General features: G+C 45.1%; 6 protein-coding genes across 10 annotated transcripts; 5 read left to right on the top strand and 1 right to left on the bottom strand.

Moving 5' to 3' along the window:
• The first annotated feature begins 189 nt into the window (after positions 1–189).
• On the top strand, positions 190–7,000 carry H257_16466 (hypothetical protein). Of its 5 annotated transcripts, XM_009844898.1 has the most exons (16): positions 190–254; positions 320–426; positions 588–653; positions 715–898; positions 1,532–1,653; positions 2,066–2,290; positions 2,747–2,830; positions 2,882–2,954; positions 3,707–3,772; positions 4,335–4,504; positions 4,653–4,708; positions 4,850–5,021; positions 5,187–5,310; positions 5,698–5,774; positions 6,457–6,560; positions 6,607–7,000. In XM_009844898.1, exons 1-15 carry the CDS (start codon positions 230–232, stop codon positions 6,469–6,471), a joined length of 1,566 nt encoding a protein of 521 aa, XP_009843200.1. In that variant the 5' UTR covers positions 190–229; the 3' UTR covers positions 6,472–6,560; positions 6,607–7,000. The 5 variants fall into 5 exon arrangements, with proteins under 5 accessions (XP_009843200.1, XP_009843196.1, XP_009843199.1 ...); XM_009844894.1 differs by lacking the exon at positions 6,457–6,560; XM_009844897.1 differs by having other exon boundaries at positions 6,457–7,000.
• Positions 7,001–9,192: 2,192 nt separating this feature from the next.
• H257_16465 (hypothetical protein) lies at positions 9,193–11,231 on the top strand. Its single transcript, XM_009844893.1, has 2 exons — positions 9,193–9,803; positions 9,866–11,231. The coding sequence occupies exons 1-2, from the start codon at positions 9,357–9,359 to the stop codon at positions 10,910–10,912; spliced, it is 1,494 nt and encodes a 497-aa protein (XP_009843195.1). The 5' UTR covers positions 9,193–9,356; the 3' UTR covers positions 10,913–11,231.
• A 753-nt stretch (positions 11,232–11,984) lies between these two features.
• On the top strand, positions 11,985–13,079 carry H257_16464 (hypothetical protein). The gene has a single exon (XM_009844892.1). The coding sequence runs from the start codon at positions 12,077–12,079 to the stop codon at positions 12,872–12,874; it is 798 nt and encodes a 265-aa protein (XP_009843194.1). The 5' UTR covers positions 11,985–12,076; the 3' UTR covers positions 12,875–13,079.
• Positions 13,080–15,815: 2,736 nt separating this feature from the next.
• On the top strand, positions 15,816–18,406 carry H257_16463 (hypothetical protein; the record flags this gene model as incomplete). Its single annotated transcript, XM_009844891.1, has 3 exons — positions 15,816–16,683; positions 16,937–17,391; positions 17,459–18,406. 3 exons carry the CDS (start codon positions 15,816–15,818, stop codon positions 18,404–18,406), a joined length of 2,271 nt encoding a protein of 756 aa, XP_009843193.1.
• Positions 18,407–19,178: 772 nt separating this feature from the next.
• Positions 19,179–21,633, top strand: H257_16462 (hypothetical protein). Its single transcript, XM_009844890.1, has 3 exons — positions 19,179–19,317; positions 19,371–19,957; positions 20,876–21,633. The coding sequence occupies exons 1-3, from the start codon at positions 19,269–19,271 to the stop codon at positions 21,527–21,529; spliced, it is 1,290 nt and encodes a 429-aa protein (XP_009843192.1). The 5' UTR covers positions 19,179–19,268; the 3' UTR covers positions 21,530–21,633.
• Positions 21,634–22,873: 1,240 nt separating this feature from the next.
• H257_16461 (hypothetical protein) lies at positions 22,874–23,576 on the bottom strand (the record flags this gene model as incomplete). Its single annotated transcript, XM_009844889.1, has 1 exon — positions 22,874–23,576. A coding segment is annotated over one exon (677 nt), but the record flags the coding sequence as incomplete, so codon positions are not given.
• Between the last annotated feature and the right edge of the window lie 552 nt (positions 23,577–24,128).

The following is a 24,128-nucleotide window of genomic DNA, read 5'->3' as shown; positions in this document are numbered from 1 at the left end:
GCTACGATAGATAGCAATGAGGACACATGTCGAATACTACATCCACCGAAGGATTGAGCCATGTGGACAGGATTTGTCTTGGCTTTGTTGGGCTGTCGATAATAAATAGCGTTCATATAGTACTACTGTATATACACATCAACTTGAACCTTCGATTTGGCTTTGAAAATGGCTATTTATAGGGTAGGTGGTGTACACAACCTGCACATTCCATCGCCACACGAACCTCATGAAGCGAGACTACACTCTCAAGCGTACGACCTGTCAACCTACTGGGACTGCTGCTGCTACTGCTGCATCGGATGCGATTTGTTTGTAGATGCTACGTCGAATCGGTTGTTGCCCAAGATTGAGCGGCCACTGCTGCAAAAGAAACATTCAGTTCCTGCCATCTGCCTCACCCCCATCGAAGCCATGTCGTCCAAAGTAAACGAACTTTCAATCATTAACGACACAGCCCGTACATATACGCATATACACGGTGTTTGGGGTGTGGGATTTCATTATTTCACCATCGCACTTGTGCACTCCAATACTAGACACAATTTCAGTCCACAGAGTGAACCTCCAATGTCGATGTTGAATAGGAAGCGCAGCTGTCCGCACGCCACGTATGCCACCGCACGCCCAGCCACTTTGAGAACATCGTCAAGGTAGAGTGATCATGATCATCACATTCTTCAAATGTCCTTGTTCCAACTCGATATGTTTTAGTCCAATACATGGGTACTCAAGAACGCACTAGCATCCGAGTCGTCTCGGCCGATTCGTGAACTCCACGTACGATTTTCCCGCGCCTACGCCAGCTACAGACTGCACGAGTTTGCCAAAGCACTGGCAGACTTCTCCCACTGCATCGACATTGAACCGGCGTGGCACTTGGCCTACTACAACCGAGGTACCCAAAAAAAATGTATTCAACCCCCCCCTCATCCCCCTACCGCTTAATACCTTTTGGGTCTGTCTGTACCCCCGATAATGGCTGTAAAATGTGATCGACATGGATACAATTCAATAAGGTGGGGCCTAATTTTTCGTCCTTCCAATGAGTTCGGATTGGCCATTTCGACTTTTTGGACGACTTGTTTAATTGGATAGAACGAAGTATCTGGAGAAATTTGACCAATATAAAGCGACTTGGGTATAGTGCCACCAATTTACCAAAGATTAATTTGGTACAACTCTACACCTCATCGTACAAGGAAAGTGAGGCTAGTTGGCCAAAATTTGGAAATATCTGCGTTTGGGCTGATTCGACAACTCCATCGCACTGCAAAGTGTAACGATTTCACACTAATTTAATCACACACTAAATTCAAGCGAGGTTGAATATTTTCTGATTGGACACTTGGTTCGTGTTTTGGTTTTTGATTGGTCGATCGATTGACTACCGATTGGTTTTCCAATGGACTTGACAATACGAGCATACGCCTAGATGAATTTATGGGATTAGCGTTTTCATACGTTTGACCCAGAACGACCCTAAGTATATATATATATTTAAATGTTGAGGGAATACATACATATATAGGCTGCACGTATTACAAACTCGGTCGACTGGACGACGCCGTTCGAGACATTAGCAAAGCCGTCAAGTATGACCCGAAAAACAAAGTGTACCTGGAAAGTCGGGCCACGTTGTTGCGGGAACGGGTACTTTTATCATAATATTTATATATAAATATATAAAGTATATATAGAATGTATATATCTACTCTCCCTATCCAATTTGCTGATTCGTATTCCAACGATCCCGATCAACTATAGGGAACGACACATGCTAATTGACCAAAGTGTAATTTTTATCGACGTTTCTAAAACTCTATCCACTCCTAATCGAGAGATTTGAGTTCTTCTGGGCCAACCTTATGCTTGGTTGAAATACAGCCAATGAATGATACGAGGAGTTCCTCTAAAATACTGGTACCACGTCAAACAACTAGCACGTCATTCCCAATAGTTATACTCGTCTGGCCGTATATGTATCTAGCAGTGTAGTGAACATTATGCAACATGAGCCACATGTCAATCAATGTATGAAGCGGTTGGCTTGTTCGTTGGGTAGGGGAATTTTAAAGAAGCGATTGAAGATTACAACCGGTTGGATGCATTGATTATCAAGGGCGACGACGAAGACCAAGAGGTCCTCAGGGATGACGACCGACCGACAAGCAGCACATCGTCGTCCCCTCCCAAGCCCCCCGTCCTGAACCGGCGATACAGCACCATTGGCAAGATTGTACTAGCTGAAGACGGCTTGCACCCATCCCTGGCGTCGCTCTTGCACTTGGTAAATATATATATATAGATTGTCTTGCAAAATGTGGACATTTGTGTGCTGATTTGCTAAATCCGTCGATCGATCGACTTGTCTTTACCCAGTTTTGTATGCAAAAAATAATCCAGTGTCACTGATGTACAAGTCACGCATCCAGTCTCACACTTATGTACAAATCAGACACTAATTTGATGTCGTCTTGCATGGCTGAAGCGAGAATTTGATTGGCCACATGATTCGTGGTCTGAGTTTTGATTGGTCGACCGATTGTCTGCCCGACCGATTGTCTGCCCATGTCGAGCGGCTCATTCGATTGTCCAATTTCGAATCGAATTGACAATATCTCGAGTTGTCTACAGTGTTGTTCACTGGGGGGGGTATTTGATGGATTTAAGTTTTTCTTGTATGATTGGGATATATATATATATGATTTTGCCTCATTTCAAGCATTGTGATGGATTTTCATAGCCCCACGAAGAACGAACGCGGTTTGACATAGTGAACGCGTTGCCATTGGCCAAAGCCTGGCGCTTCTTCCAACAACAAAGCGAGGTACTGTACACTATACGGTACACTAGACGACCCACACTAATTCGAGTCTAGAGTGTCATGGAGTCGTTTCTGATGGCGGGAGACCTTGAGAGCGTGCCCGCGCGCAGTCATATCTTTCGTCAAGGTAGTACACAGGATTTGCTTGATTTGGTTAAGAGTCGTACTAACTCTGTACGGAAATGATTTATTGATTTGGCTGATTTTTCATGGTTTGAACAAGTATATTTCGGCCAAAATAGGTGGTTCTTGCCTGAGCTGTAGGTATACTTTTAAGTAGAAAATATCATCAGGAACCCTGATTTCACACTTTGGAGAGTCCGAATTACAATACCCTTGATGTTAAGGGACAATTTTTTTTAGGAATGATGATCATGTTCCCTGTGTTTTGCTACTAATTTGATGAAGGTATATCTGATTAGTAGCAGGAATTATCCATATCCAGAGGTTTAGATGAAAATATGTGGCACAGTAAAATAATCAATGCCTTTATATACGGATAAAAATTGTTCGTAAGTGGCAAATCTATCAATCCTTTCCGTACGGAGATAATATCAATCTAATAGTGTTCACGCCAGATCCTGTTTTTTTTGGGGACGTGATCGAGTGATGGTCTTGGCGTGTTCGCTCAAATATTGACAGCTGTATCACGAATCAAATGTATGTGTCAGATTTTAATCTTCCTCAATGTATGGTATACATATTTAACGATGTTCGGCCAATCGCCAACTTCTGCTGATCGGACGATTGGTTTCAATGTCTCAAGAACGTTAGTGTAATTTGATTGGCTCGAATAATCTAAAATACCTAGTTTTGCCTAATTCTGTGCGATTCTACCAGGAAGTCCGAATTTGACAAGAACATGGTGGTGTTCATTAGGGGACGACGCGGACTCGTTTTATATTTTGCTCACGGGGAGTGTGGCTGTGAGTGTCGAGATGTTTGGTAAGAACATACTTTGAGAAGTAGATGCCATGACGTGTATCATACATACATGTTCGCTTGGACGTCTTGTAGAAAAGTTTTATTGTTGATTACAAAAAAATGAAAAAAAGTATTTTAGACCGAGTTTGAATGCCACAGAAAATTCAATATCAAATAATATTTTGACAGAGCATTTTCAAATGGGAGGTGAGAAAATATTTTCATGTGACCTTTGGATATCACGATGGAATGAGAACTATTGCTGGAATATCACGCAGGTAAAAATTCGACATTCAAACTTTTTCTGTCAGATAACAGTAAAAACTCGACGTATTATTTCAATATACATATATATATGTCAGATTTGGTAGCCAAACACACAAAAAGTTGTGATTTGAAAAGAGTTCATAATATTTCTGAAAGTTGACAAAATTGGGGATTTCTGACATTTTTTATGGCAGCCAGAGTGGCTCTTAAACTGTAAAACGTAGTATGGTTGACTATCTACAATTTTTGTTTTGCTTTGAAATAGTTGTGTGGTCAAATATATATTTCGACACACCAAAAATAAATTTCAAAATAGAAAACGGAACGATTACATCGAAAAAGGTATGCACGCTCCTTCCTGGCGACGGATTTGGCGAGCCGAGGGAGATCCAGGGGCCGCGTCGAGCTACTGTGACCGCACTCAGTAACGTCCACTGCCTCGTCGTCCGCCATACCTTGTACCAGCATGCCATGCGCGATCACATGGTAAATATATATAATAATATATACTGTATATATATATATCAATGCGACACTGTCAAAAAAACGAGGAAAAAATGATTTTTTCGCCGTATTCTTGAAGATATTGTTTTGATATTTGTATTCGTCGACTTATATCGGTTTGCATATGTAGCTGTCTGTGTTTGAAGAAAAGTGCCACGTGCTGCGCCATTGCCGCGTGTTTGAAACGTACGTAGTCCTCCTACTACAAGTAGTACTACTAGTACACCACCACCGCTACTACTTAATTTATATACTCGTGATTCGTTGCCATTGGCCTTGGGTTTGATTAATTATCCTGTTGTGTCATTTTGAGTACCGTGATGTTAGCTGCACGCCGGCGGTGGTGGAACAAATTGCACAATTGTCAAGTGTCCTCTTGTTCGAACCGTATCGGACGATTCTAAAAGCAGGTGAGCTCGTGGACAAGTTGTTCGTGATCAAGCGCGGCGTATGCCACGTCACCAAGTCCCTCGCGCTCGACCCGAAACGCACACCAGAGGTATACATACAATTTCCAAGTCTATGACGTGGCCGCACCAAGGCCATCCATGATTGATTACTTCAACGGACAAGTAGAAATCCATCTATCTATACATGCGGCGAGGCAGGCTACAGGGTTGCTTTGCTTGAATTGCTTCATGATATATATATATGTTCTGGATAGGCGAAACGCCCGAGTTCAGTGGCGAACAACATGAAAAAGAAAAAAAGCTACGACGGATCGTGGGTAGTCGACAACGGGTGGCAGCTCACCAACCCGCGGCTACGCAATGAATTCCTAGACATGGGTATGATGGGAAAGATATCTACTGCCATATAACATATATGGATCAGTGAGTATCCACGATATTGCCATATCGAGTTGTACTGGACATATATTGCTGTATGGTGTCAATATCGAACGATTTGGTGTACCCAAGTCGCTTTATATTGGTCAAAACTCTCCAATTAATTTAGCCAATGTTCACGTGAAAGCGTAGTTCTAGTCCAAGTGTATGTATACTACTACGATGGTCTGGCATTGGATGGAGTTACCAGTGTTGAGGGTAGTGTGTGGTTTGTTGTTATTGGTTTTCGTCTTTTTTAATGTGTTAGGTTCAACATCAGTATATGTGCATATTATGAATAATGTTGCTCAGTGGTGTTTCGGGGTTTCTAACTGCTGACTATCCTAGACCAAGACCACTCGAGCTCCAGCTCGTATATGGAAGTGACCGTGGCGACATTAACCACCGGCCAAGTGTTTGGCGAGGTCAGTTTGCTATCAAGTATATATATATATATATATATATATATAAATCTACAAAAAACGGCAACACGAATGACACGATCCGTCCTATCCTTTGCCACGTACACTAATGCTTTCTTTGATGCTTTGTTTTGATATTAGCCGTGTACAAACGATGAATTCACAGCATCCACATATACATACTGCAGTAGGTATAGTGGTGTTGGTGTCATACTTGTTTCGACGTTGCCAACCAACTAAAAAGTATGCTTTTTTATAAAAAAATAAAGAATTTTATTTTTATTTTGGGGTAACTTCTACCTACTACATGCGTTGATCGCGATTGTCAGGCACAAATAAAAAATATATTGTGAAGGCTGAGTCTGGATGCCACAGAAAATTTTAGGTGAAATAATATTCTGGCAGAGTTTTCCTTTTTCAAATGGGAGGAGAGAAAATGTTTTCAAGATATTATGATGTGACCTCTGGATGCCATGAAGGAATGAGAACTATCCATAGAATAACATGTGGGTAAAAACAGTTGCAGTTCAAACTTTTTTAGGAAACAGTAAACATTCGGCGCATTTTGTCACTTTATATATGTCAGATTTGGTAGCCAAACACACAATGACGTTTGAAAAAATTGTCATAATATTTATGAAAAGTTGCAAAACGAGCAGCTGTTTTCTGACATTTTTTGTGGCAGTCAGAGTGGCCCTAATAAAATAATATTATTATTTTTCGCGGGGACCTTTCTTGGTCGATCCGGTTGCTCGATCACATCAGGCACCACCACAACCCTCCAAGAACGTACTATACTACGTATACACCGTTGAACCATCATGTGTTTCATCAGGTGTGCGTATTGCGGCCCAACCAGCCGTCAACGATCAACGTCACATCCACAACGATGGTCGAAGTGCTCGAGCTCACCCAGGAAGGGTTGGCCCAGATCAATCTCAAGTACAACAGCCGCACCATGAACGCGTTGCAAGAGTCTTTTCTGTTTCACAACCCACCCAACCCCAAGATCGCACAGCTGTACAAAGAGAGAGACACGTGGCAGCACGACAAGGCCCGGATCATTCGAGACGTGTTGAACCGAGGGAAGCAAACGGGGCTGGTCAAACGGGGCGCGGCCAATGCTACGACCAAACACCTCGACGGGCTGCACCACCGGTCGTCGTTCTATGACAACCACTTGTAGTACATCCTGTATGTGGAAATGGAATTATATTTGATCATGTAGCAACGTGTGTTTCTCATCAGGGCAACTCAGGAACGATACTACGGTAGTAGAAACCAAAAGTATAATCAGATTGTTCAATCGAATGTTCACAAGTGAACTTTACCGATGGGAGTACTTATTAAATTGGCTTATTTTAGGTCCAGATGAGAGAATCTCACATGCAGAGAAAGCTCCCATCCATCATGATTAATTAATTGACTGTGAGTTATTGTGGATTCGGTACACAATTTTTCCAAACCCCGTCGAATCCTACCTCGCCGCCGAATCGAATCACGAATCGACGCTAGTGGCTAATCCAATTCAAATTGGATTTGATTGGCTCTTTTAGAATGGACAGGTTGTATATTCAACCAATCAGAACTCCAGTGTGATTTCATATTGTGTATGGTGATTCGTGTAATTTCCGCCCAGTTGGCAGCCAATCACAATTATCGAACGAAGATGATTGGATAAAATATGGTTATAGATACGACGCAAAGGTAGAATATGTCACCAACTTACTGTAGGCCATAATGTTAGCTTAACTATTTCCTTGTGGTTTCCGGAGAAGGTGCAGTGCACGACAAACCCTGAAAAACGTTCAATAAATCTGGATACAGTTCAACCAAGACTGAAAACCGTTCAATCTAATAAACTCTAGTTAGATTAGGCATATATTTTGTACTCTCTGACCACCTCAACTCTTAACCCCGGGGATTTAGCATTATACTTCGAAGTATGTGCACGCGGGGATAGAACGAAGTCCCGGGGTTACAGTGTTATGGGAAGAAAATTTGCTTGAACGGTTTTCAGTCTTGGCTGAATGGTATCCAGATTTATTGAACGTTTTTCCATAGTTTCCTGCAGTGCAGGTCCAAAAGTGCGGCCTTTTTTGATCGGATATCCCAGGGTTGATGAAGTGTAAGCGGTATATATATTGATTGGTAATGACGAGCGGCACTTGTAACTGAATACCAACTTTTGCCACAACGCCCAGACGAAATTATTTCGAAAGCCAAACGTTCAGCTAATAAATACTAAAGTAGTACTTACTATATGTACAGTACATACTGTAGTCAATGGAATCATTCCATGTACAGTTAGTTACCAGTACGAATGAAGAAAGTTTGATGAAACATCCTGTAGTGTGGACTTGTATGTACTGTATTAGTATGGTTGATTTCCACTGCGGACCTTTTCGTTGGCAGGACTGCTACTGTTGTCATGGTCCTATCAAGCCCAAACTTGACGTTGTCAAATCGATTAATGTTAACGTTAATTCGAAACTGGAGCCCTCAAATTAAAGGACTAAAGAACCACCCAAGCCAATCAAATCACGTTCTATCGTATTTCTGCCAATCCAAACTTCAGCCCAGTTTGTCCGCATCCGCAAATCCGGTGTACTACATTTTGTAATGTATAGTTTGTATTGGAGATTCGGTATGAATTTCCGGACCCCGTTCAATCGAATCCCATTGGTAAATCCGAAATTACTTGTCGCTGATTGGCTACAATACATTTTCGAGTTTCTACTGGAAAGGGCGAAGTGGATATTGGCCAATCAGATGTCTCGGGCTCGATTGAACGAACCATGCAAAATTGGGAAATTTGACGAAAATCGACAATACTACTGTAGTACAAGCTTAAATAAGAGCCAATGGATTCGAAAGCTATTTGGCAAAATGAATCAAAAGTCCAAATTTGTGTGAAAGCATCAAGACAGTAGTAACCTTAACGTTACGTCATTTGGATTTCCCGTGAAGTCCCATGAGTCGACCGAAGTTGAATCTTGTGCTCACTTTATTATGGCCAATCCGGCGCGCTCCTTTCAAACAAGTTGGTTTGATTTGTTGATTTGGGAATGAAATCGTATTTCGAAGTGTATAGGCCAATCAAAGTACGCCATTTAGTGAACACGATACTATTACTGTATATCCTTGATTGTCGGTACTGTCACTACTCCCTATAACATACCGGTACTAGTACTTCAGAAGTACAATGTCTTTTCAACTTTGGGGTAGTTGTAGCCGCATAGTCTACTTACTCCCTCTACAAAGTACGTTCTAACACGGTAGTACTCGTTTTGCTTTCTATTAACTTTACCGACTGCAAAGTGACAGCAATACTACACGGCACAGAACTTATTCAAAATGGTTTTCGAACTGTGCAGCATTTCTTTCTCCAGCTTGAATTAAATTCACTGGAACATTGTATGGAATTCAATCGAAATGCGAAATCGTCAAACTTTCACTTGGGTTTTGTATACTCTGTCGTGGCCGCAGGGACAAGTGTTGGACACTGCGCGAATAAAAAGTATTTCGATTGTCGAGAGCGGCATTTCTTCATTTCGCAGCATCCAGTGACATCCTCATCGTTACATGGCGCGCGAACCTTCGACGCCGACGGCGACGCCCTACAACGGCGGCAGTCCCAAGAAAGAATGCAACGATGTGTTCTTCTTGCTCATCTTCCTCGGTGTCTTCGTCATGACGATCGTGTTTGGCGTGACCTACGGCGGGACCCTCGTCGACATCACCAAAGCCAAGGACCTGAGTGGCTCGTCCGGGTTCAAACTCGTGCTAGAATACGCCGTGTACGCGGGAATGCTGTCGACGCTTCTCTCGATCTCGTGGATCGTCGTGCTGATGTTCATGGGCGAGTTCATGATCTGGTTCACCCTCGCGTCGATGATCTTGGCGTGCATCCTCACCGCCATCTTCATGACCAAGCGACTGCATGAACTCGGAGACTCGTACTATTGGTGGCCCGCCGCTGTGTTTGGGACCGCTGCGCTTCTCCTCGGGCTGTACACGTACTGCATCCGGGTACATCCATCTCGTCGTTGTACTTTCTCCCCGTGTGTTTCTCATACGCGACGTATCGATAGAACCGCGTGAAATTCGCCGCCAAGCACTTGAAAGTCGCCGGTAGTGCGTTGTTCCGACTGCCGTTAATCTTTGTCGTGACGATTGCCATGGTGGGGGTGCAGTTGGCGTGGGGCGTCGCATGGGTGGCTGGGACGTTTGGTCTGCTCAACCGAATCGGGTACATCGACATCCCGGCCGCGTGCACCGACAACGTCGTGTCGTCCAAGACGGCGTGCAACGTGCATATCAACTACGGCGGCGTCGTGGGCATCTTCTTCTTGATGCTGTTCGTGTTCTTCTGGGGCGCGTTGGTCGTCGAGGGCATCGTGGCCGTGACGGTCGCGGGGACTGTCGGCACGTGGCGCAACAACGTCGCGGCGCCGTGCATCACCGTGTCGTCGTGGCTCCGCGCGTCGACGCTCAACCTCGGCAGCATCTGCTTTGGGTCGTTGGCGGTCGCGATCCTTGAAACGATCCGCGCCGTGGTCGGCGTAGTCCAGTACATTGCCGCTGCCGAGGGCAACTGCGTGCTTAGTTGCATCGCGGGGTGCCTCCAGTGCATCCTGTCTTGCATTCAAGGATGGATGGAAGTGTTCAACCGGTACGCGTTCACGTACGTGGGGTTGCACGGGTTTAGCTTTGTCACGGCCGGCCGCCACGTCACCGACTTGTTTGCGTCCAAGGGATGGACCGCGATAGTCAACGACGACTTGGCGTCATGGGTGTTCTTCCTCGGCAATCTCGTCGTCGGCGCGCTCTCGGCATGGATCGGCCTCCACTTTGTCGACGATATCTCGTCCAAAGCTGTGTTTCCTGGCGTGGCCAAGCCAGAGTACTTGGTCGTGATCAGTGCCTTCTTGATTGGGTACATTGTCAACAGTGTATTCATGACGGTCATGGCGAGCGCTGTCACGACTGTGTTTGTGCTGTGGGCAGAGGACCCCCAAGGATGGCAATTGACCCATCCCGATCATTATGCCCGCCTCCACGCCGCGTGGCTCCAAGTTCACCCGAACGAGTACAACGACGGCCACGGCAAAGCCACAACACCCGCCGCCGCCGTGTAATGTCATGTCTATTTTTCTCGTGTGTGTTGTTGGTTGGCTGCTCTCGTTGACGTGGGCAGGAAGTAGTAAGTACATAGTATATTGTGAAGAGACTTGCTGGATTCGAGCGGTTGCATGGAGCATCCTCGTCCTCCATAGCAATCTCTCATGTTGGTGACTGACGGCGGTATGTGAGGTGTGTACGTTGACGAGATGATTGTTTCGCCAACTTGGTGCGCTACGGACGTACTGTATGTACTATGTTGGATTCGAGCGGTTGCATGGAGCATCCTCGTCCTCCACAGCAATCTCTCATGTTGGTGACGGCGGTGTGTGAGGTCATCACATGCAAGTGTGTCGTCGGGCCGCCTCAGTCCGTCCCGCCCTGCCGATTTTCCGAACTCACCAGTGTCTCAAACGTGAACCTCCAAAACATGATACGATAATGTATGAACCAAACCTCTTATAATGGATATATGGATATATATACTACTACTACTAGTACAACATTACTGCAACATAGCCATTTAAGCGATCTTTATATTATTTTTCGATCGAAGTTGTAGGAAATACAAAGACCAAGTGGAGTGGATGGGGACAATTAAAAAGTGTACAAATTAAATGCTGCCCTCCCATTCGAGTGTCACACACAGGGATACTAGTCATGGTTAGTAAGCGTTCAAAACGTTTCCTACGAAAGAATGTTTGTGATCGCGCTACGAATCACTGCGTCGTTCTTCGCTGTGTAGCGAGACATGGCAAAGTCCATCCTATTCCCCCCAACTCGTATCGATATCACTGGTAAGGCTTCAACTTTGGTGAATCACGTGCGAGATTCCTTGATAATGAATGCCACATGTATTCAAGCATTCGTGGTGAACCTCCTCCCATCCAAACCGATTTTTCTATGAAACGAACGTGTTTCGAACGGGTCGGACGGCATCGAAACTAGTACCGTGGGCGGACAACTAGTACTACTAACAACACATCCAGCGAGGATGGACCCGCACTCTCGCGACATACATTCCTCTTGGTCGTCTCTGATTGGTGAATCATAATCGGGCTGTTTCGACGTATTTATTTTATTCGTATTCTCGTATTGGAGCGCCTTGCGAAGCAGGCGGGCTGACGACAAGACAAGAAGCGCTGCGACGACGACCGAAGAGGGCCTACGTGGATGGTAGCATGCAATTAACCGACATCAATCAGCAACAGATCTCCCACTCGACAAGGAGTGATGGGGGAAGGAATCACGTGACCCTTCTTCCTCCACATTCCCAACCCTCGTCCACCACCGCCCCTGTCTTGTCGTCTCCCTCCCTCTTGTGGCCGGCGCCGGCCGCAAGCCTCACGACCCTTGAGAATGACCTCCACGATGCAAACACTCATGCGTTGCTGTGTCGACCCCATAACACATTAGTCACCAACCTTACGACTACACACCCGACCACTACTGCGGCGGCAGGTGTCGGCGGGCTTCCTGCAGCAGCAGGTCTCCTGCGGAAAGCTACCGACGCTTCCTCCAAGCCAATCGACAACCCGTTTGAATCTTGGTATCGGGCCAACAAACCTCGGCGGCTTGCCCCCCGACGAGCCGCGTCCTCGATCTCGTGTTCCACGACGCAGTTGGGTGACGTTCCGCCGCCACCGGCTTCTTCGATGCTGTCCTTCTCATCGTCCTCCTTTCCGTCTATGAGCGTTGGTGGCGGTGACTGCACCGACAACGAGGATGACTACAATGAGCCGCGTCCCATGGAGGTGCTCGCTGGTCCGTCGAATGCAAGGCGACACAAGGCCGTGGACGATGCGCAGCGCCATTTTCGATGCATGGACATGGCGTGCATGATGGACGTGGACGACGACTTCGAGCCGCCGCCGCCCGTGCTCGTCCGCGCCCAAGCGCAACTGCTGCTCCACTGCGAACACGTGGACCTCACGTGTGAAAAGTGCGGCAGCGTGGAGCGAGTCGCCATCTCCTATTAAGTTATTTCATCGATCGATACGCACCAGTAACAACACAGAGAACACAATACTACAGTACCTATTTGTCGTACCTATAGCATAAAAAGGTAAAAAATACCATTCAGGTCTGTTGGAAGAATATATTTAAATATTGCAGGGGTTGTTTATATTTTTTAGTTAATTTTCGATTGTTTTGAAGTAAGTATATATGAATATATTGACGTGGTATTTTTCATGGTGCAGATCAACGACAAATATACGGTCATATAAGGCCCAGTTCAGTGCACGAGCTTAGTACAGAGAACCGAGTAGGAACTCGCGCACAGTGGTATTTTGAAATATATGGGGAATTGTATGCGAATGCGCTAGTTGTGATTCTGAGTACGAATTATAATTTTGGAATCTGATTAATTTTATTATATCCAATCATACAATTTACAAACTTTTTATAAGCATATTATTGGTTATAATATAAAATATGAAAAAAATACTATTGGTTGACGTCGGAATTTATGAATGCTCCATGGAAAAAAAATAGTGTCGATACCACTCGGTTCTCTGTATACGTACTGTATAGCATATCGATCCATTTACTGTTAAGGCTGGCTTGGTACTGTAGACAGGCATACCGGGTATGGGCATAACGTTGACCAAAGCCACTTCCTATTATTGTCATACTGCGCAATCTAAATAACATGATGTTTTATTCTTGGTTGGCTGTCCTAATAACTTTTTAGTTATACTACTCTGGAGTCCGGAGTAGTACGGTGGACGCTACTGGTAGCTTCGAAAGCGATGAGGAATACTGTGAATGATCCATGTTACCTCTGAATCCGTAGATAGAGGTTTACTGTTAATCATAAGTGCTACGTAGTATGTATTAATATAATCATACAGTACGTACTGTATAGGTAGGTACTCAGGATTCTCCGCGACCAGCCCCAAAAACGTTAACTTACAGTTAATATGCACATGCTGGTTTAAGCGGGCAAAGTACTGTACGGACATCTAGTATATCGCATGTTAGCGTGTTAAAGTCTTCACACCAAAGTCACTTGACAATCCCCACCAAGCCATCATGATCATCATGACCATTGTCCACATTCGGCAAACATGGAGGACATTATGTAGTGCTGCGTTGGATCAAGTAAGTCGATGTCGAATTGCATGCTGCAGAAGTCGAACATTGCACGACGTACTGTAGCACTGGATACTATTGATGTGTACAGTATAAGTTTGTGCCTACAGTACTGTACGACCACGAAGGCTGCACTCGCCTCTTGATCGAGCGAGGTGGTGACATATCGACCTCACACACACATGACAGCAAGAAGGCGGGTGATCCCGACTGTATTCTAACGTTCTTGGCCACATTCGGTTCTAAAGGCACACCTGCGCCGCACAAGAGAGCAAGCACAAGATATTCGAATCGAAATTGGAGTACGTAGTGGCATAACTACGTACTCCAATTGCGTACTCCAATTTCGTTAGTAAATGATCATATTCGTAAAAATACCATTAACGTTATACTACAGTAGTAATAATATTGATAATATGATACAAACTAAACCACACCACTCGATGATACTGTCATGTTCGGGACACCGAAGTTTAATGGAAGTACAGAATATTATAGCCAATAAGATTTATTTTTATTAAAAGCATTTTGTGATTGGCTTAATATCGAGATTTCCATCGAAGTTCGAAGTTATTCAACCAATCATTTCCGATGAAATGGCAAATTCGAAGTAGCAAGTGTCCCTTTAAATCCGTTGCCCCCAAGACTTGACTGTCACTTGACGGATACTACTACCGTCTAGCGTAATACATGTCGGACGCTTATATGAGTCAGACACCTGCAACCTTTCATATTTTTTTGGCCACAGACAAAAACTTATTTATACAGGTAGACCTTTGGCACCACAATACCCTGTAGCATCTAATATATACACTAGAATTAACAGTGGTCGAAGGCATCGACCGACCTTTTTTCCAGTTTGAACGTTCATGGATGAAAATTTTCTCAAAAAATTGTTTATCTGCTCAACTTTTTCTGACGAATTCAATGGTGTTGTTCTTTTTCTGTAAAATTGGATATTCTCTACAAATTGCTGCGTCAAATGTAAGAATGATTGTGATTTTGCATTCTTAATATTGATAACTTCTAACAGTTAATATGCCACCCTGAGAAATTTATTTGCGTAGTCGGCAGCGGATACCTTGACACGCTTGATATCAATTTACATATGTTTTGTGCCTTCAGTGTTATTGGTCAGTGTGCCAGGGGTGGGTGTATGACATGTCATGTCTCGGTGCCTCGGTGCAACGACCAGTCATTCCAGCAGGCACACGTAGATAGAAGATACATAAAACATTATCGGAATTCACTCTACTGTACACCTGCAAATGCCTGAAGTCAATCCTGAGCTCTACGACGAGATCACCAGTTTCGTCGACAGTGAACGGTCCCGGAGCTTGTCAAAGGACGAACGTCTAATGATACTACGCATGCATGCTCAACTACGATACAGTGTATACCAATACTGTAGGTGTTGCAGAGCAAATCGCGAAGCTTATCGGTAGAAGCCTTCACTCAGTAAAGGAAATCTGGTCTGAATACCAACGTACTAAGACAGTCACTACTGCCAAAGTTACTGCGAATAGATCTAGCCGCAAAACACGCATTCCAGACACAAAACAAGTCTTGTCTATCATTCAATCATTCGTTCGTGAGCATCGATTAACACGTACATGAGTGGTTGCAAAAGATGTGATGAGTTTGCTCCTTGAGCACAACATTGTGACCTTCGACCCAACAAACAAGAAAGAAGGAAATGCGTGTTTGCGGTTAGTACAGCAATTTTTGGTAAAAAAGGGATTTCGACGCGGCGAAAGAAAAGGAATGCATTCAGTAAAGCTATCTAACGATGTTGCTAGTGCTAGGGATAAATACATTCAATACATGTCTGCCGCGTTTGAGTCCTCACAGCCTCGACCGGTCGTATATTTGGATGAATCCTACATCCATCACCATTACGCGCGCCATAATGACAGCATTTACCACCCTGATGACGCCTACGCCTCCAAGCCAAGACACAAGAGACGGAGACTGTGCTTCATTGCTGCCATCATGGCAGATGGCCGTGACAACTCGAAACTCTTGACCTACGAAGCGTTTGAAGGTTCACGTAAGCAGCCCAAGGACTACCACGCCATGTTCAACGATACCTATTTTGTGGTTTGGTTCCGGCGCCTCCTCGATGACGTTGAAGCTCTGGGAAAGTCAAACGCGATCATCGTTTTAGATAATGCGAAATATCATAAAGGCCTACCTGATGATACGCCTAAGGGATCGTGGACGAAGATGATGGAAGCTTGTGTGGCGCTTGGAATTCCAACTGAGCCCAGGGAATATCGTTCAACGCTATGGACCAAACTCAAGAAACACGTCGCAGACAACGTCGTACCTGTCATCGTGAAGATGGCGACGGACCGCGGCCATGACGTCGTCTTCACGCCGCCGTATCACTCCGACATGCAATCTATTGAAATGGTTTGGTCGTATATCAAAGGTGGTGTTGGTCGTCAATACAATACCTCCACCAAGTTCTCCGACGTCCGCGAGAGGCTGGATCGTGAATTCGATCGCCTTCCAAGCAGTGTGATCTACGATTGCATTTGTCATACGACGCGTAAGGTTGTGGACCTGTCAGCGTACCTACAGTCTTTGGACGACGTCGACGACGCCGCGGGATCGTGCTTTTCGTCGGACAGCGAGAGCGACAGCGATGGCGACAGTTGTGGCGATTGTGACTTGGCTGATTACGACGGTCATGAGTAACACCTGTAAAATTTAATTGTCGTCGAAATAGATATTGTGGATTGTATAAGTTTTGGTGGGAACGTGATCTCTCTTACTTTATAGATTATCCGGAATGTCGGTCGATGCCTTCGACGACTGTAAATACTATGTATGCATTTATAGAGGTAACTATTAGTTTTGACAGGTTTGTGGTGGGTCAACGCGGCACACACCTCGAAAGCTCATTTTCGAGACCATTGAATCGGAAGCTCCTCGTGCAGCGCGACGACCCTCAACTGGCCGTCCAGTGTTCAAGAACTGGGCCAAGAAGCGCCCCAAGCAACACAAGAACACCGTAGCTGACTACCGTGAGCGCAAGGCTGCAATTGATCATTACGAGTTGTTTGGGGTGCAGTCTACCCTCGACTCCATGTACGGCAGGTTGGCCCCAGATGCCCGTGAGACTAAGCGTAAGCTAATCTACTCCTGGGTTGCTAATCATCCACTCATTGAACGCATGGCATCGAACCCACGAACTGCAACGATGAAATGTCGGCGCGACCTTGGAACCGGGACGACGTTGACTGCCGAAGCCAAGGAGCAGCTTGTCCAGTGGGCCAAGGGGATGAGAGCGAATGGCGTACCGGTGACTTACAGCATGCTTCGCATCATGGCGTTGGAAGCCGCAATTGACCTTGGGCTCAGCGAGGACGAGTTTCGTGCTGCGTGGCACTGGGTGGACGGGTTCAAGCGGCGCCATGGCCTCTCTCTCTCTTCGCGCCCGAACTCGTATCGGGCAGCAGACTCCGGAAGATGGTCTTGAGGTCTTGGATGACTTTGCGAAGCGCGTCCAAGAGATCGTAGCTCGCGAGGGCATCGACATTATCTACAACGCTGACCAAACGGCGACCAACTACGAATACCTCCCAACCAAAACGTTGAACAAGAAGGGCGAGAATACCGTGTGGATCAAGTGGGGGGGCAAGACCAAAGACCGCATGACTGCCATGCTTTTGGCAGACAATTCAGGCACGAAGCATCCCTTGTTCTTGATTCTACGCACGTCCAAGTCAAAGATCAAAGCAGTCATTCAAGAGAACCTAACCACTCGACAGGGATTTGGCAAGCGCCTGTGGGAGTCCGATGAACCGATGCAAGCTGCGAACGGAGTTGTGATCCATGGCAACCCTACGGCGTGGTGGAACGCGTCTATCTCAATGCAGTTCCTGAAGTACTATTTCAGCGAGCGGCACGATCGTGCGACCAAGAAGGTGTTGCTTATTTGGGACGACTTATCAGCGCATTTTACTGACGAGGTGACGGCCTACGCAAAAGAGTTAAACGTCGTGTTGGAGCGTGTTCCTCCAAACTACACGTGGATATGCCAACCTGCTGATATCGCGTGGAATCGACCCTTGAAGGCGCGCCTACGACAAAACTGGCTTGACATGATCCGTCGACAGCTGCTCCGGGCCAAGCAGCGTGGTACCGTTTTCATGCTGGTCCCTCCGTCGCGTGACACCATTGTGTCTTGGGTGTCGGGTGCATGGGCTGACACTGATGCAACTACCATCATTAATGGTTTCAAGAAGTGCCGCCTCGTGGATGGAGTACATATGGGAGAAGTTGTTGGTGAAGGTGTTGTCGAGGACGATGTGCTGGCTGCCCTGATTGCGACGTGCGCGATTGAAGAAACCATTGACCCGGTGATGGACTTCAGCACTGCGGATGCAGCTGATGTTTCAGCATAAGATTGCAAATTTATTTTGTATAAAATCATTTTGCTATTTGTATATTGCTCAATAGTTTTTTATAATGCAAAACGTTCTCTTACTTCTGCTAACCTGTATAATTTAGTTATTGTTTGCAATCCATATTTTTACAGGTTGGTTTTGAAGCACCCTTATTATTGAAATTTGTATGTCTGGAGCGAAAAGGAAAATTTTCTGTGTTGTGGCACTTTATGCGGATTCGGATACGACACATGGGTGTCTGACTCGTATTACGCTAGACGGTACTCACCAAATCGACACACAATCGATGATCGACAAATCAAAGCCCAGATGACGAATCAAGTAGCCAATCAAACATCCAACACTCTTCGACCAATGCTGCAAAGTAACGTGACACTCGCCGATGATTTTTCCATACAAAAGTCAATACAAACAATCCAGCAAGCGATCAAAATCATCACAAAAGTCACCAAATTTTGGATAAAAAGGACAAGAACAAACAATACCATAAGCTGACGATGTCGTCGACGTGTACCAGGGCTCGAGGTCGTGACTGCTATATATACAGTTGTAACATTATGATAGCTTGTAACATCAACAAGAGAGAGGAAACAACATATCACAATTATATAAAACGATGCCGCTATACATACATATACATAGCTCTCATATAGACTGCGACCCTTGATCCCTACAGTACATATGATTACACACGGAATTGGTGTCATCGGATTGGCTAAAATATTTGTTTTCTCGGCATTTGATTGGTGGATACACAATCCATATCGAACCCGTGTCCGTTGTCGATTTGACATCGCGTCTGGCGGCATTTCCATTTCTACGGCTTTTTACCGCCGTCCATACTACGTCCTCGTCCTGGATGAAGGCTGTCTTGATGATGAAGACAATCCTAGTTGTGGCCATGACCTGTATGTGTCCCCTCCACCGATGTCGTTGTACCCGTCCTCATGATCCGTTGTAGGTCTCGTGACAGCAAACACCACGACCACGTCGCCGCCGATTGTCACAACAACGGTCCCACCCAGCACCGTCCCACCGGTGACTACGGAACGGCCGTCCACCACATCATTACCACCAACGTCTCCAGTTACTACGTCCGCTCCGCGCCCCACAACTGCAGCGGCAACCACGCCTCCCTCCCTGCCGCCCATCGTCCCGGCAACAAATACACCCATAATGACCATCCCTTCGATCCCCATTAACGTCAAGCCTATTCTGACGACACCCACACTCCCCCCGACCGCCGTTGCAATCATCTCGTCCATCCCAACGAAACTTCCAACGTCCGTGGACGAGCTCGCGCAGGCGTTGAACTCGTCCACGACGTCCCGGCCGTCGTCGTCCAACTCGTCTGTGAATGCGACTTCCGCGGACTCCACTGCATCCGACTCGTTCTTCCGCATCGATAACGGCGCCATGTGGGGCACGTTTGCTGGCGCCACCTTCTTCGGCGCCATCGTTGTCATCGTCCTCCTCAGGCAATCCACATCCACCGACGATCATCGTGGATCGTCCAGTCCATATTCCCCCGCCCACACCAAACCTACAGTACGAATAAAGATCTCAATTTTATTTCTTTTTTACCATCTTATTTTATTATCACTTGATCGATCTGTCGTTTTCGCTTTTCACCGCTCACATTGACACTTTTTTCATCTGTTAGATCGTTTTACGCATATGTTAGCGCCCTTTAATATATCAACTAGTTCATTTTTAACTGATATATACTAGTATACATATATATATATAATCCGCTCATTTCAGTTTGAGTTTTTTGTCCACGTTTGGGGTCTTCTTTTTATATCGATATTTAGTACGATTTGATATATATATATATAATTCAACCTCATGTATATGTCGATATGTCAAAATGTACGTACTAGTTGATATGGGGGGGGCTTGATCATACAGATTTACAATTTTACTACTAGACATCCTTTTGATTTACCAGAAGCGGAATTCATTTCTGGCTCTAAAGTGCACTATTCTAATTTATTCTAAAACCTGAAAAATAAATAATTGTACTTTCTTTTTTACGAGAATATTACTTTTAAATGTTTATTCGTACGATATACATTGTATATATTCATTCTACTGCAAATTCCTCCGCCGGTTGGTTCAATGAACTGCGAAATTTCGGGCGACATCTCATATACAACTACAGTTCAGAGGTATCACATTCGACCTTTTTAAGTCAATCAAATTGCAACTTTATTCTTTTGAACCAATCATATTGTATCGTTTTAGCCAATCATAATGCATCCTTCATTATTTTGAGCCAATCATCTTGCACCCTTCATTCATTTTAACGAATCACCATCATACTGTATACCCTTCTTCATTCCAAGCACCCAACCATCAACTCTTTCGTGTAAATCGCCCCATTTACTTGTTTTTCTTTCTCTTTTGTTGGTCATTTCAACAATATCACCCAAAATAACATGCACCATATATATATATCTGTAGAATGGAAATAGCAGCAGCAGTAACGCCAACCATCATGACAAGCGGCCGTGGCAAGGAGGTGTCGTCCAAACGCTGGAACCTGGCGCGCCCCCTCCCGTGCTCCCAGTGTCTGTCAAGCCAGTTCCATCCGCCAACCCCCCCCATGCCCCCCCTCCATCTACTTCTTCCCGTCGAAACTCTCGCTCGTATACTTTATCTCCAGTCTACCAACAGCACTACAACAACGACTACAGCAACCAAAACTATAGCAACCAGAGCAACATTCCCTCAAATCGAAAGCAGTCGGCGGTACCCATGTTAGAACCACCATCACTGGCCCAATATGAAGAAGAAGACCATGGATTTGACCGGTATTCAGTCGAATCGGATGATATGGACATCCGCCACACAGCGCCAGAGGACAGGTTGATGATGCATGGACATGAATGGACAGCGGCGGCGGGTACTGGTTTGCCGCGCAAGGTGTCCGAGGCCGACACGGAAGGAGACATTGGCGACGTTGCACGCATGAGTTATGCCAGCACTGCCATGTTTGAACGGGATTCCACCGCGTCGAGCCGATACTCGACGTCATTTACAAGCCATGGACCAGTTCATCAATATTATCACCACGAAAAGCAGGACCTCCCAGTTCGTGATTCGTACGAACTATAAAAACGAGAGCGGACGTATTTAAAAAGTGCACGAATCAATCGAACATGTTGTTTGTCCTTGCTGGACGGGGCCAAAACAATAAGTAGGTTTATATTGATCATACGCATTTTCCATTGGTAATCCAATCCGAAATTACTTGTCGCTGATTGGCTACAATACATTTTCGAGGTTCTAGGGCGAAGTGTATAATGGCCAATCAGATGTCTCGGACCAACCATGCAAAATTGGGAAATTTGAAGAAAATCGACAATATAGTTACTATTAATAGTTTGTGTAGGTAGGTGTGTATATATATATATATACAGTATGCGGCGTCGACTGACTGGATGGGAAAGCCACGATCGTGTCATGCTTACTTTGTGTTTTACACGATTTTGTTTAGATTGTCATTTTATCCTATATTACACCGCTGTCCGTAAGTAGTGTGGGCACTTAACTTGGCTTCCTTATGAGTGTAGGCTACATACATTATTAATAGGGAGTGCTCCTCTATGGCGACCTTCAAATACATGGAAATATAGCTTATTTGGTGAAGTCTCCACTTGGTAGGTGGTATATATTATCCTCAGTGTCGACGCAAAATGCATCAAATAGTTAGTATACGCGTCGGAACTGAAGGATGTACATATGTAGTAAATGTAACTTTAAAAAAATGGTTGGTCATAATTATTAGAGAATGTGGTGGATTTGTGGTCATTTTTGCTTACACTAATAATATGTGTATTTCAATAATGCACGCTACAATATTCATGCGTTCGACCCCCTCCAAATGACATTTCGCCAATAGTCTAGCCTACACTAGTTACGGTGTAGTAGTAGGGCTTTCGTGATTTCACGGCATCTGATTGGACAAAATTGGACAATTTTGAGTTCGCAAGGTGACCTTATGAAAAATAAGAATCATCAATACAAACTTGAAGATATATTGAATTGAAACTATACAATTTCAGAACTATTTGTGGAATTCGCAACGTGGTTGTTCACCTTGCGCAGCATACAAAATTGCCTATTTTACCTTGGTTTTTCTCGTTAATGGGGATTACAAAACTACTAGTACGTATTAATAATAGGCGGAAAAGTCCATAAATTGGATCAAATGGATTCAAAATGCAAATTCGCGAAGATCCACAAGTCCAAATTCGGGTGAAATGCTGCAAAATAATCGTAGTACATGTAATAGTATATAGTGTGTTGCGAACGTAACACGTACTACTCACAGTCAACACTCAAGAGTACCCCCAATGCAATAAATATCCCCTCCATTATTGCCGAAATATCTATGTTCTTGCGACCACCTCTGTACCATCGTCTAGGACGTACGGCTTTGAGCCTACTAAACGGACCGTTCGATGGTGTCGAGGTTGAGGCGGTCATGCATTCGGCAGTGGAAACACTTGGGTGTACAGCTTGGATTGGTCCACCGATATGCTATGAACATTTTGCTGGACGATCCACTCGATGCCTTCCGTGAATGGGGCTGTGGTGAGCGACCCTCGGTACCGAAAATACGATGACGTGTGCGCGTCAAGACGCAACGATGTCACATCCACGCTCGATATGTTGACTGTCCCGGGGTGGAGATTGGTCACGCGACGTAGCTCTGGCCACAATTGAGCTATGAATGGATGCGGCACCTCTTGGTTTATATCAAAGATGACGGCGACGACCCCTTTCACGTCAGAGTGATTGGTTGAGCTGGCCAACACAATGTGCAACTCGAACGGATACTGCATTCCATTGAGCCAGTGCTCGCTGGGATGGTGAAAGTGACATTGCACTGCGTCCAAGGTTATGGTGTGGTCATGCAAAGCGACTTGAAATGGCGGCACCGACCACGTCGTTCGAAGGGTACTGGGAGTCGCAGTGGATGTGGCGGGAGGTGTTGGAGTTGTTAGAACCCAAGAGAGGACGGAGCCACCTTGGTTGTACGTATACGTGGAGCTGCTACTGAGCTTGATTGGAGACTGATGTTGTTGAGATGCAACCAGCACCGCCGCTAGCCCCACAAGAATGCCTAGCACAAGCTGGTGGTGGTTCGCCATCATCGTGATTTATTTGGAGTGGCATAAAGATATGAAACGATCGATTCCCTTATGCAAGTTGGTTATTGATTTGACAGTAACTACCAGTGGTAGGTAGTAAGTTAACGTTAGTGTGAGTACGACGTACACATTTGTGTCGTTGAGGCTAGCGGGTTCAGTATAGTGACTAAGTATATCACTTGACTCAAGGAGGAGGTGAACTTTGTAACCTCTTTGGACGTGTGCATGTGAAGGGCAATGGCACGAGTAGAAAATATCACGGATAAGTTGCATAATATTATAGCGTCATACTGTATGACATCCGTCATCGTGATTTTCAGATTCACATATACTGAAGGCTAGCTAGATAGATAGTGCTGCCAAATTTTCAGTCGCAATCATCCTTGTACAGAGGTCATTCTTGTAATGTTACTACGGAGTGGTCATACCGTAACCATTTCGTACAGTCGTACGTTGGTGCTGATGACATGGTTGCGAAACCTGTCTATTGTGTTATGTTATCGTGGGCGGCCTGATATTATGATTGGAGTGTGCTCCAAACATACTCGAGTACATGA

This window comes from Aphanomyces astaci, assembly GCF_000520075.1.
Source record: "Aphanomyces astaci strain APO3 unplaced genomic scaffold supercont1.86, whole genome shotgun sequence".
In the NCBI taxonomy this organism is placed as follows: Eukaryota; Oomycota; class Saprolegniomycetes; order Saprolegniales; family Verrucalvaceae; genus Aphanomyces; species Aphanomyces astaci.
This window is presented reverse-complemented; position numbering and strand designations above follow the sequence as displayed.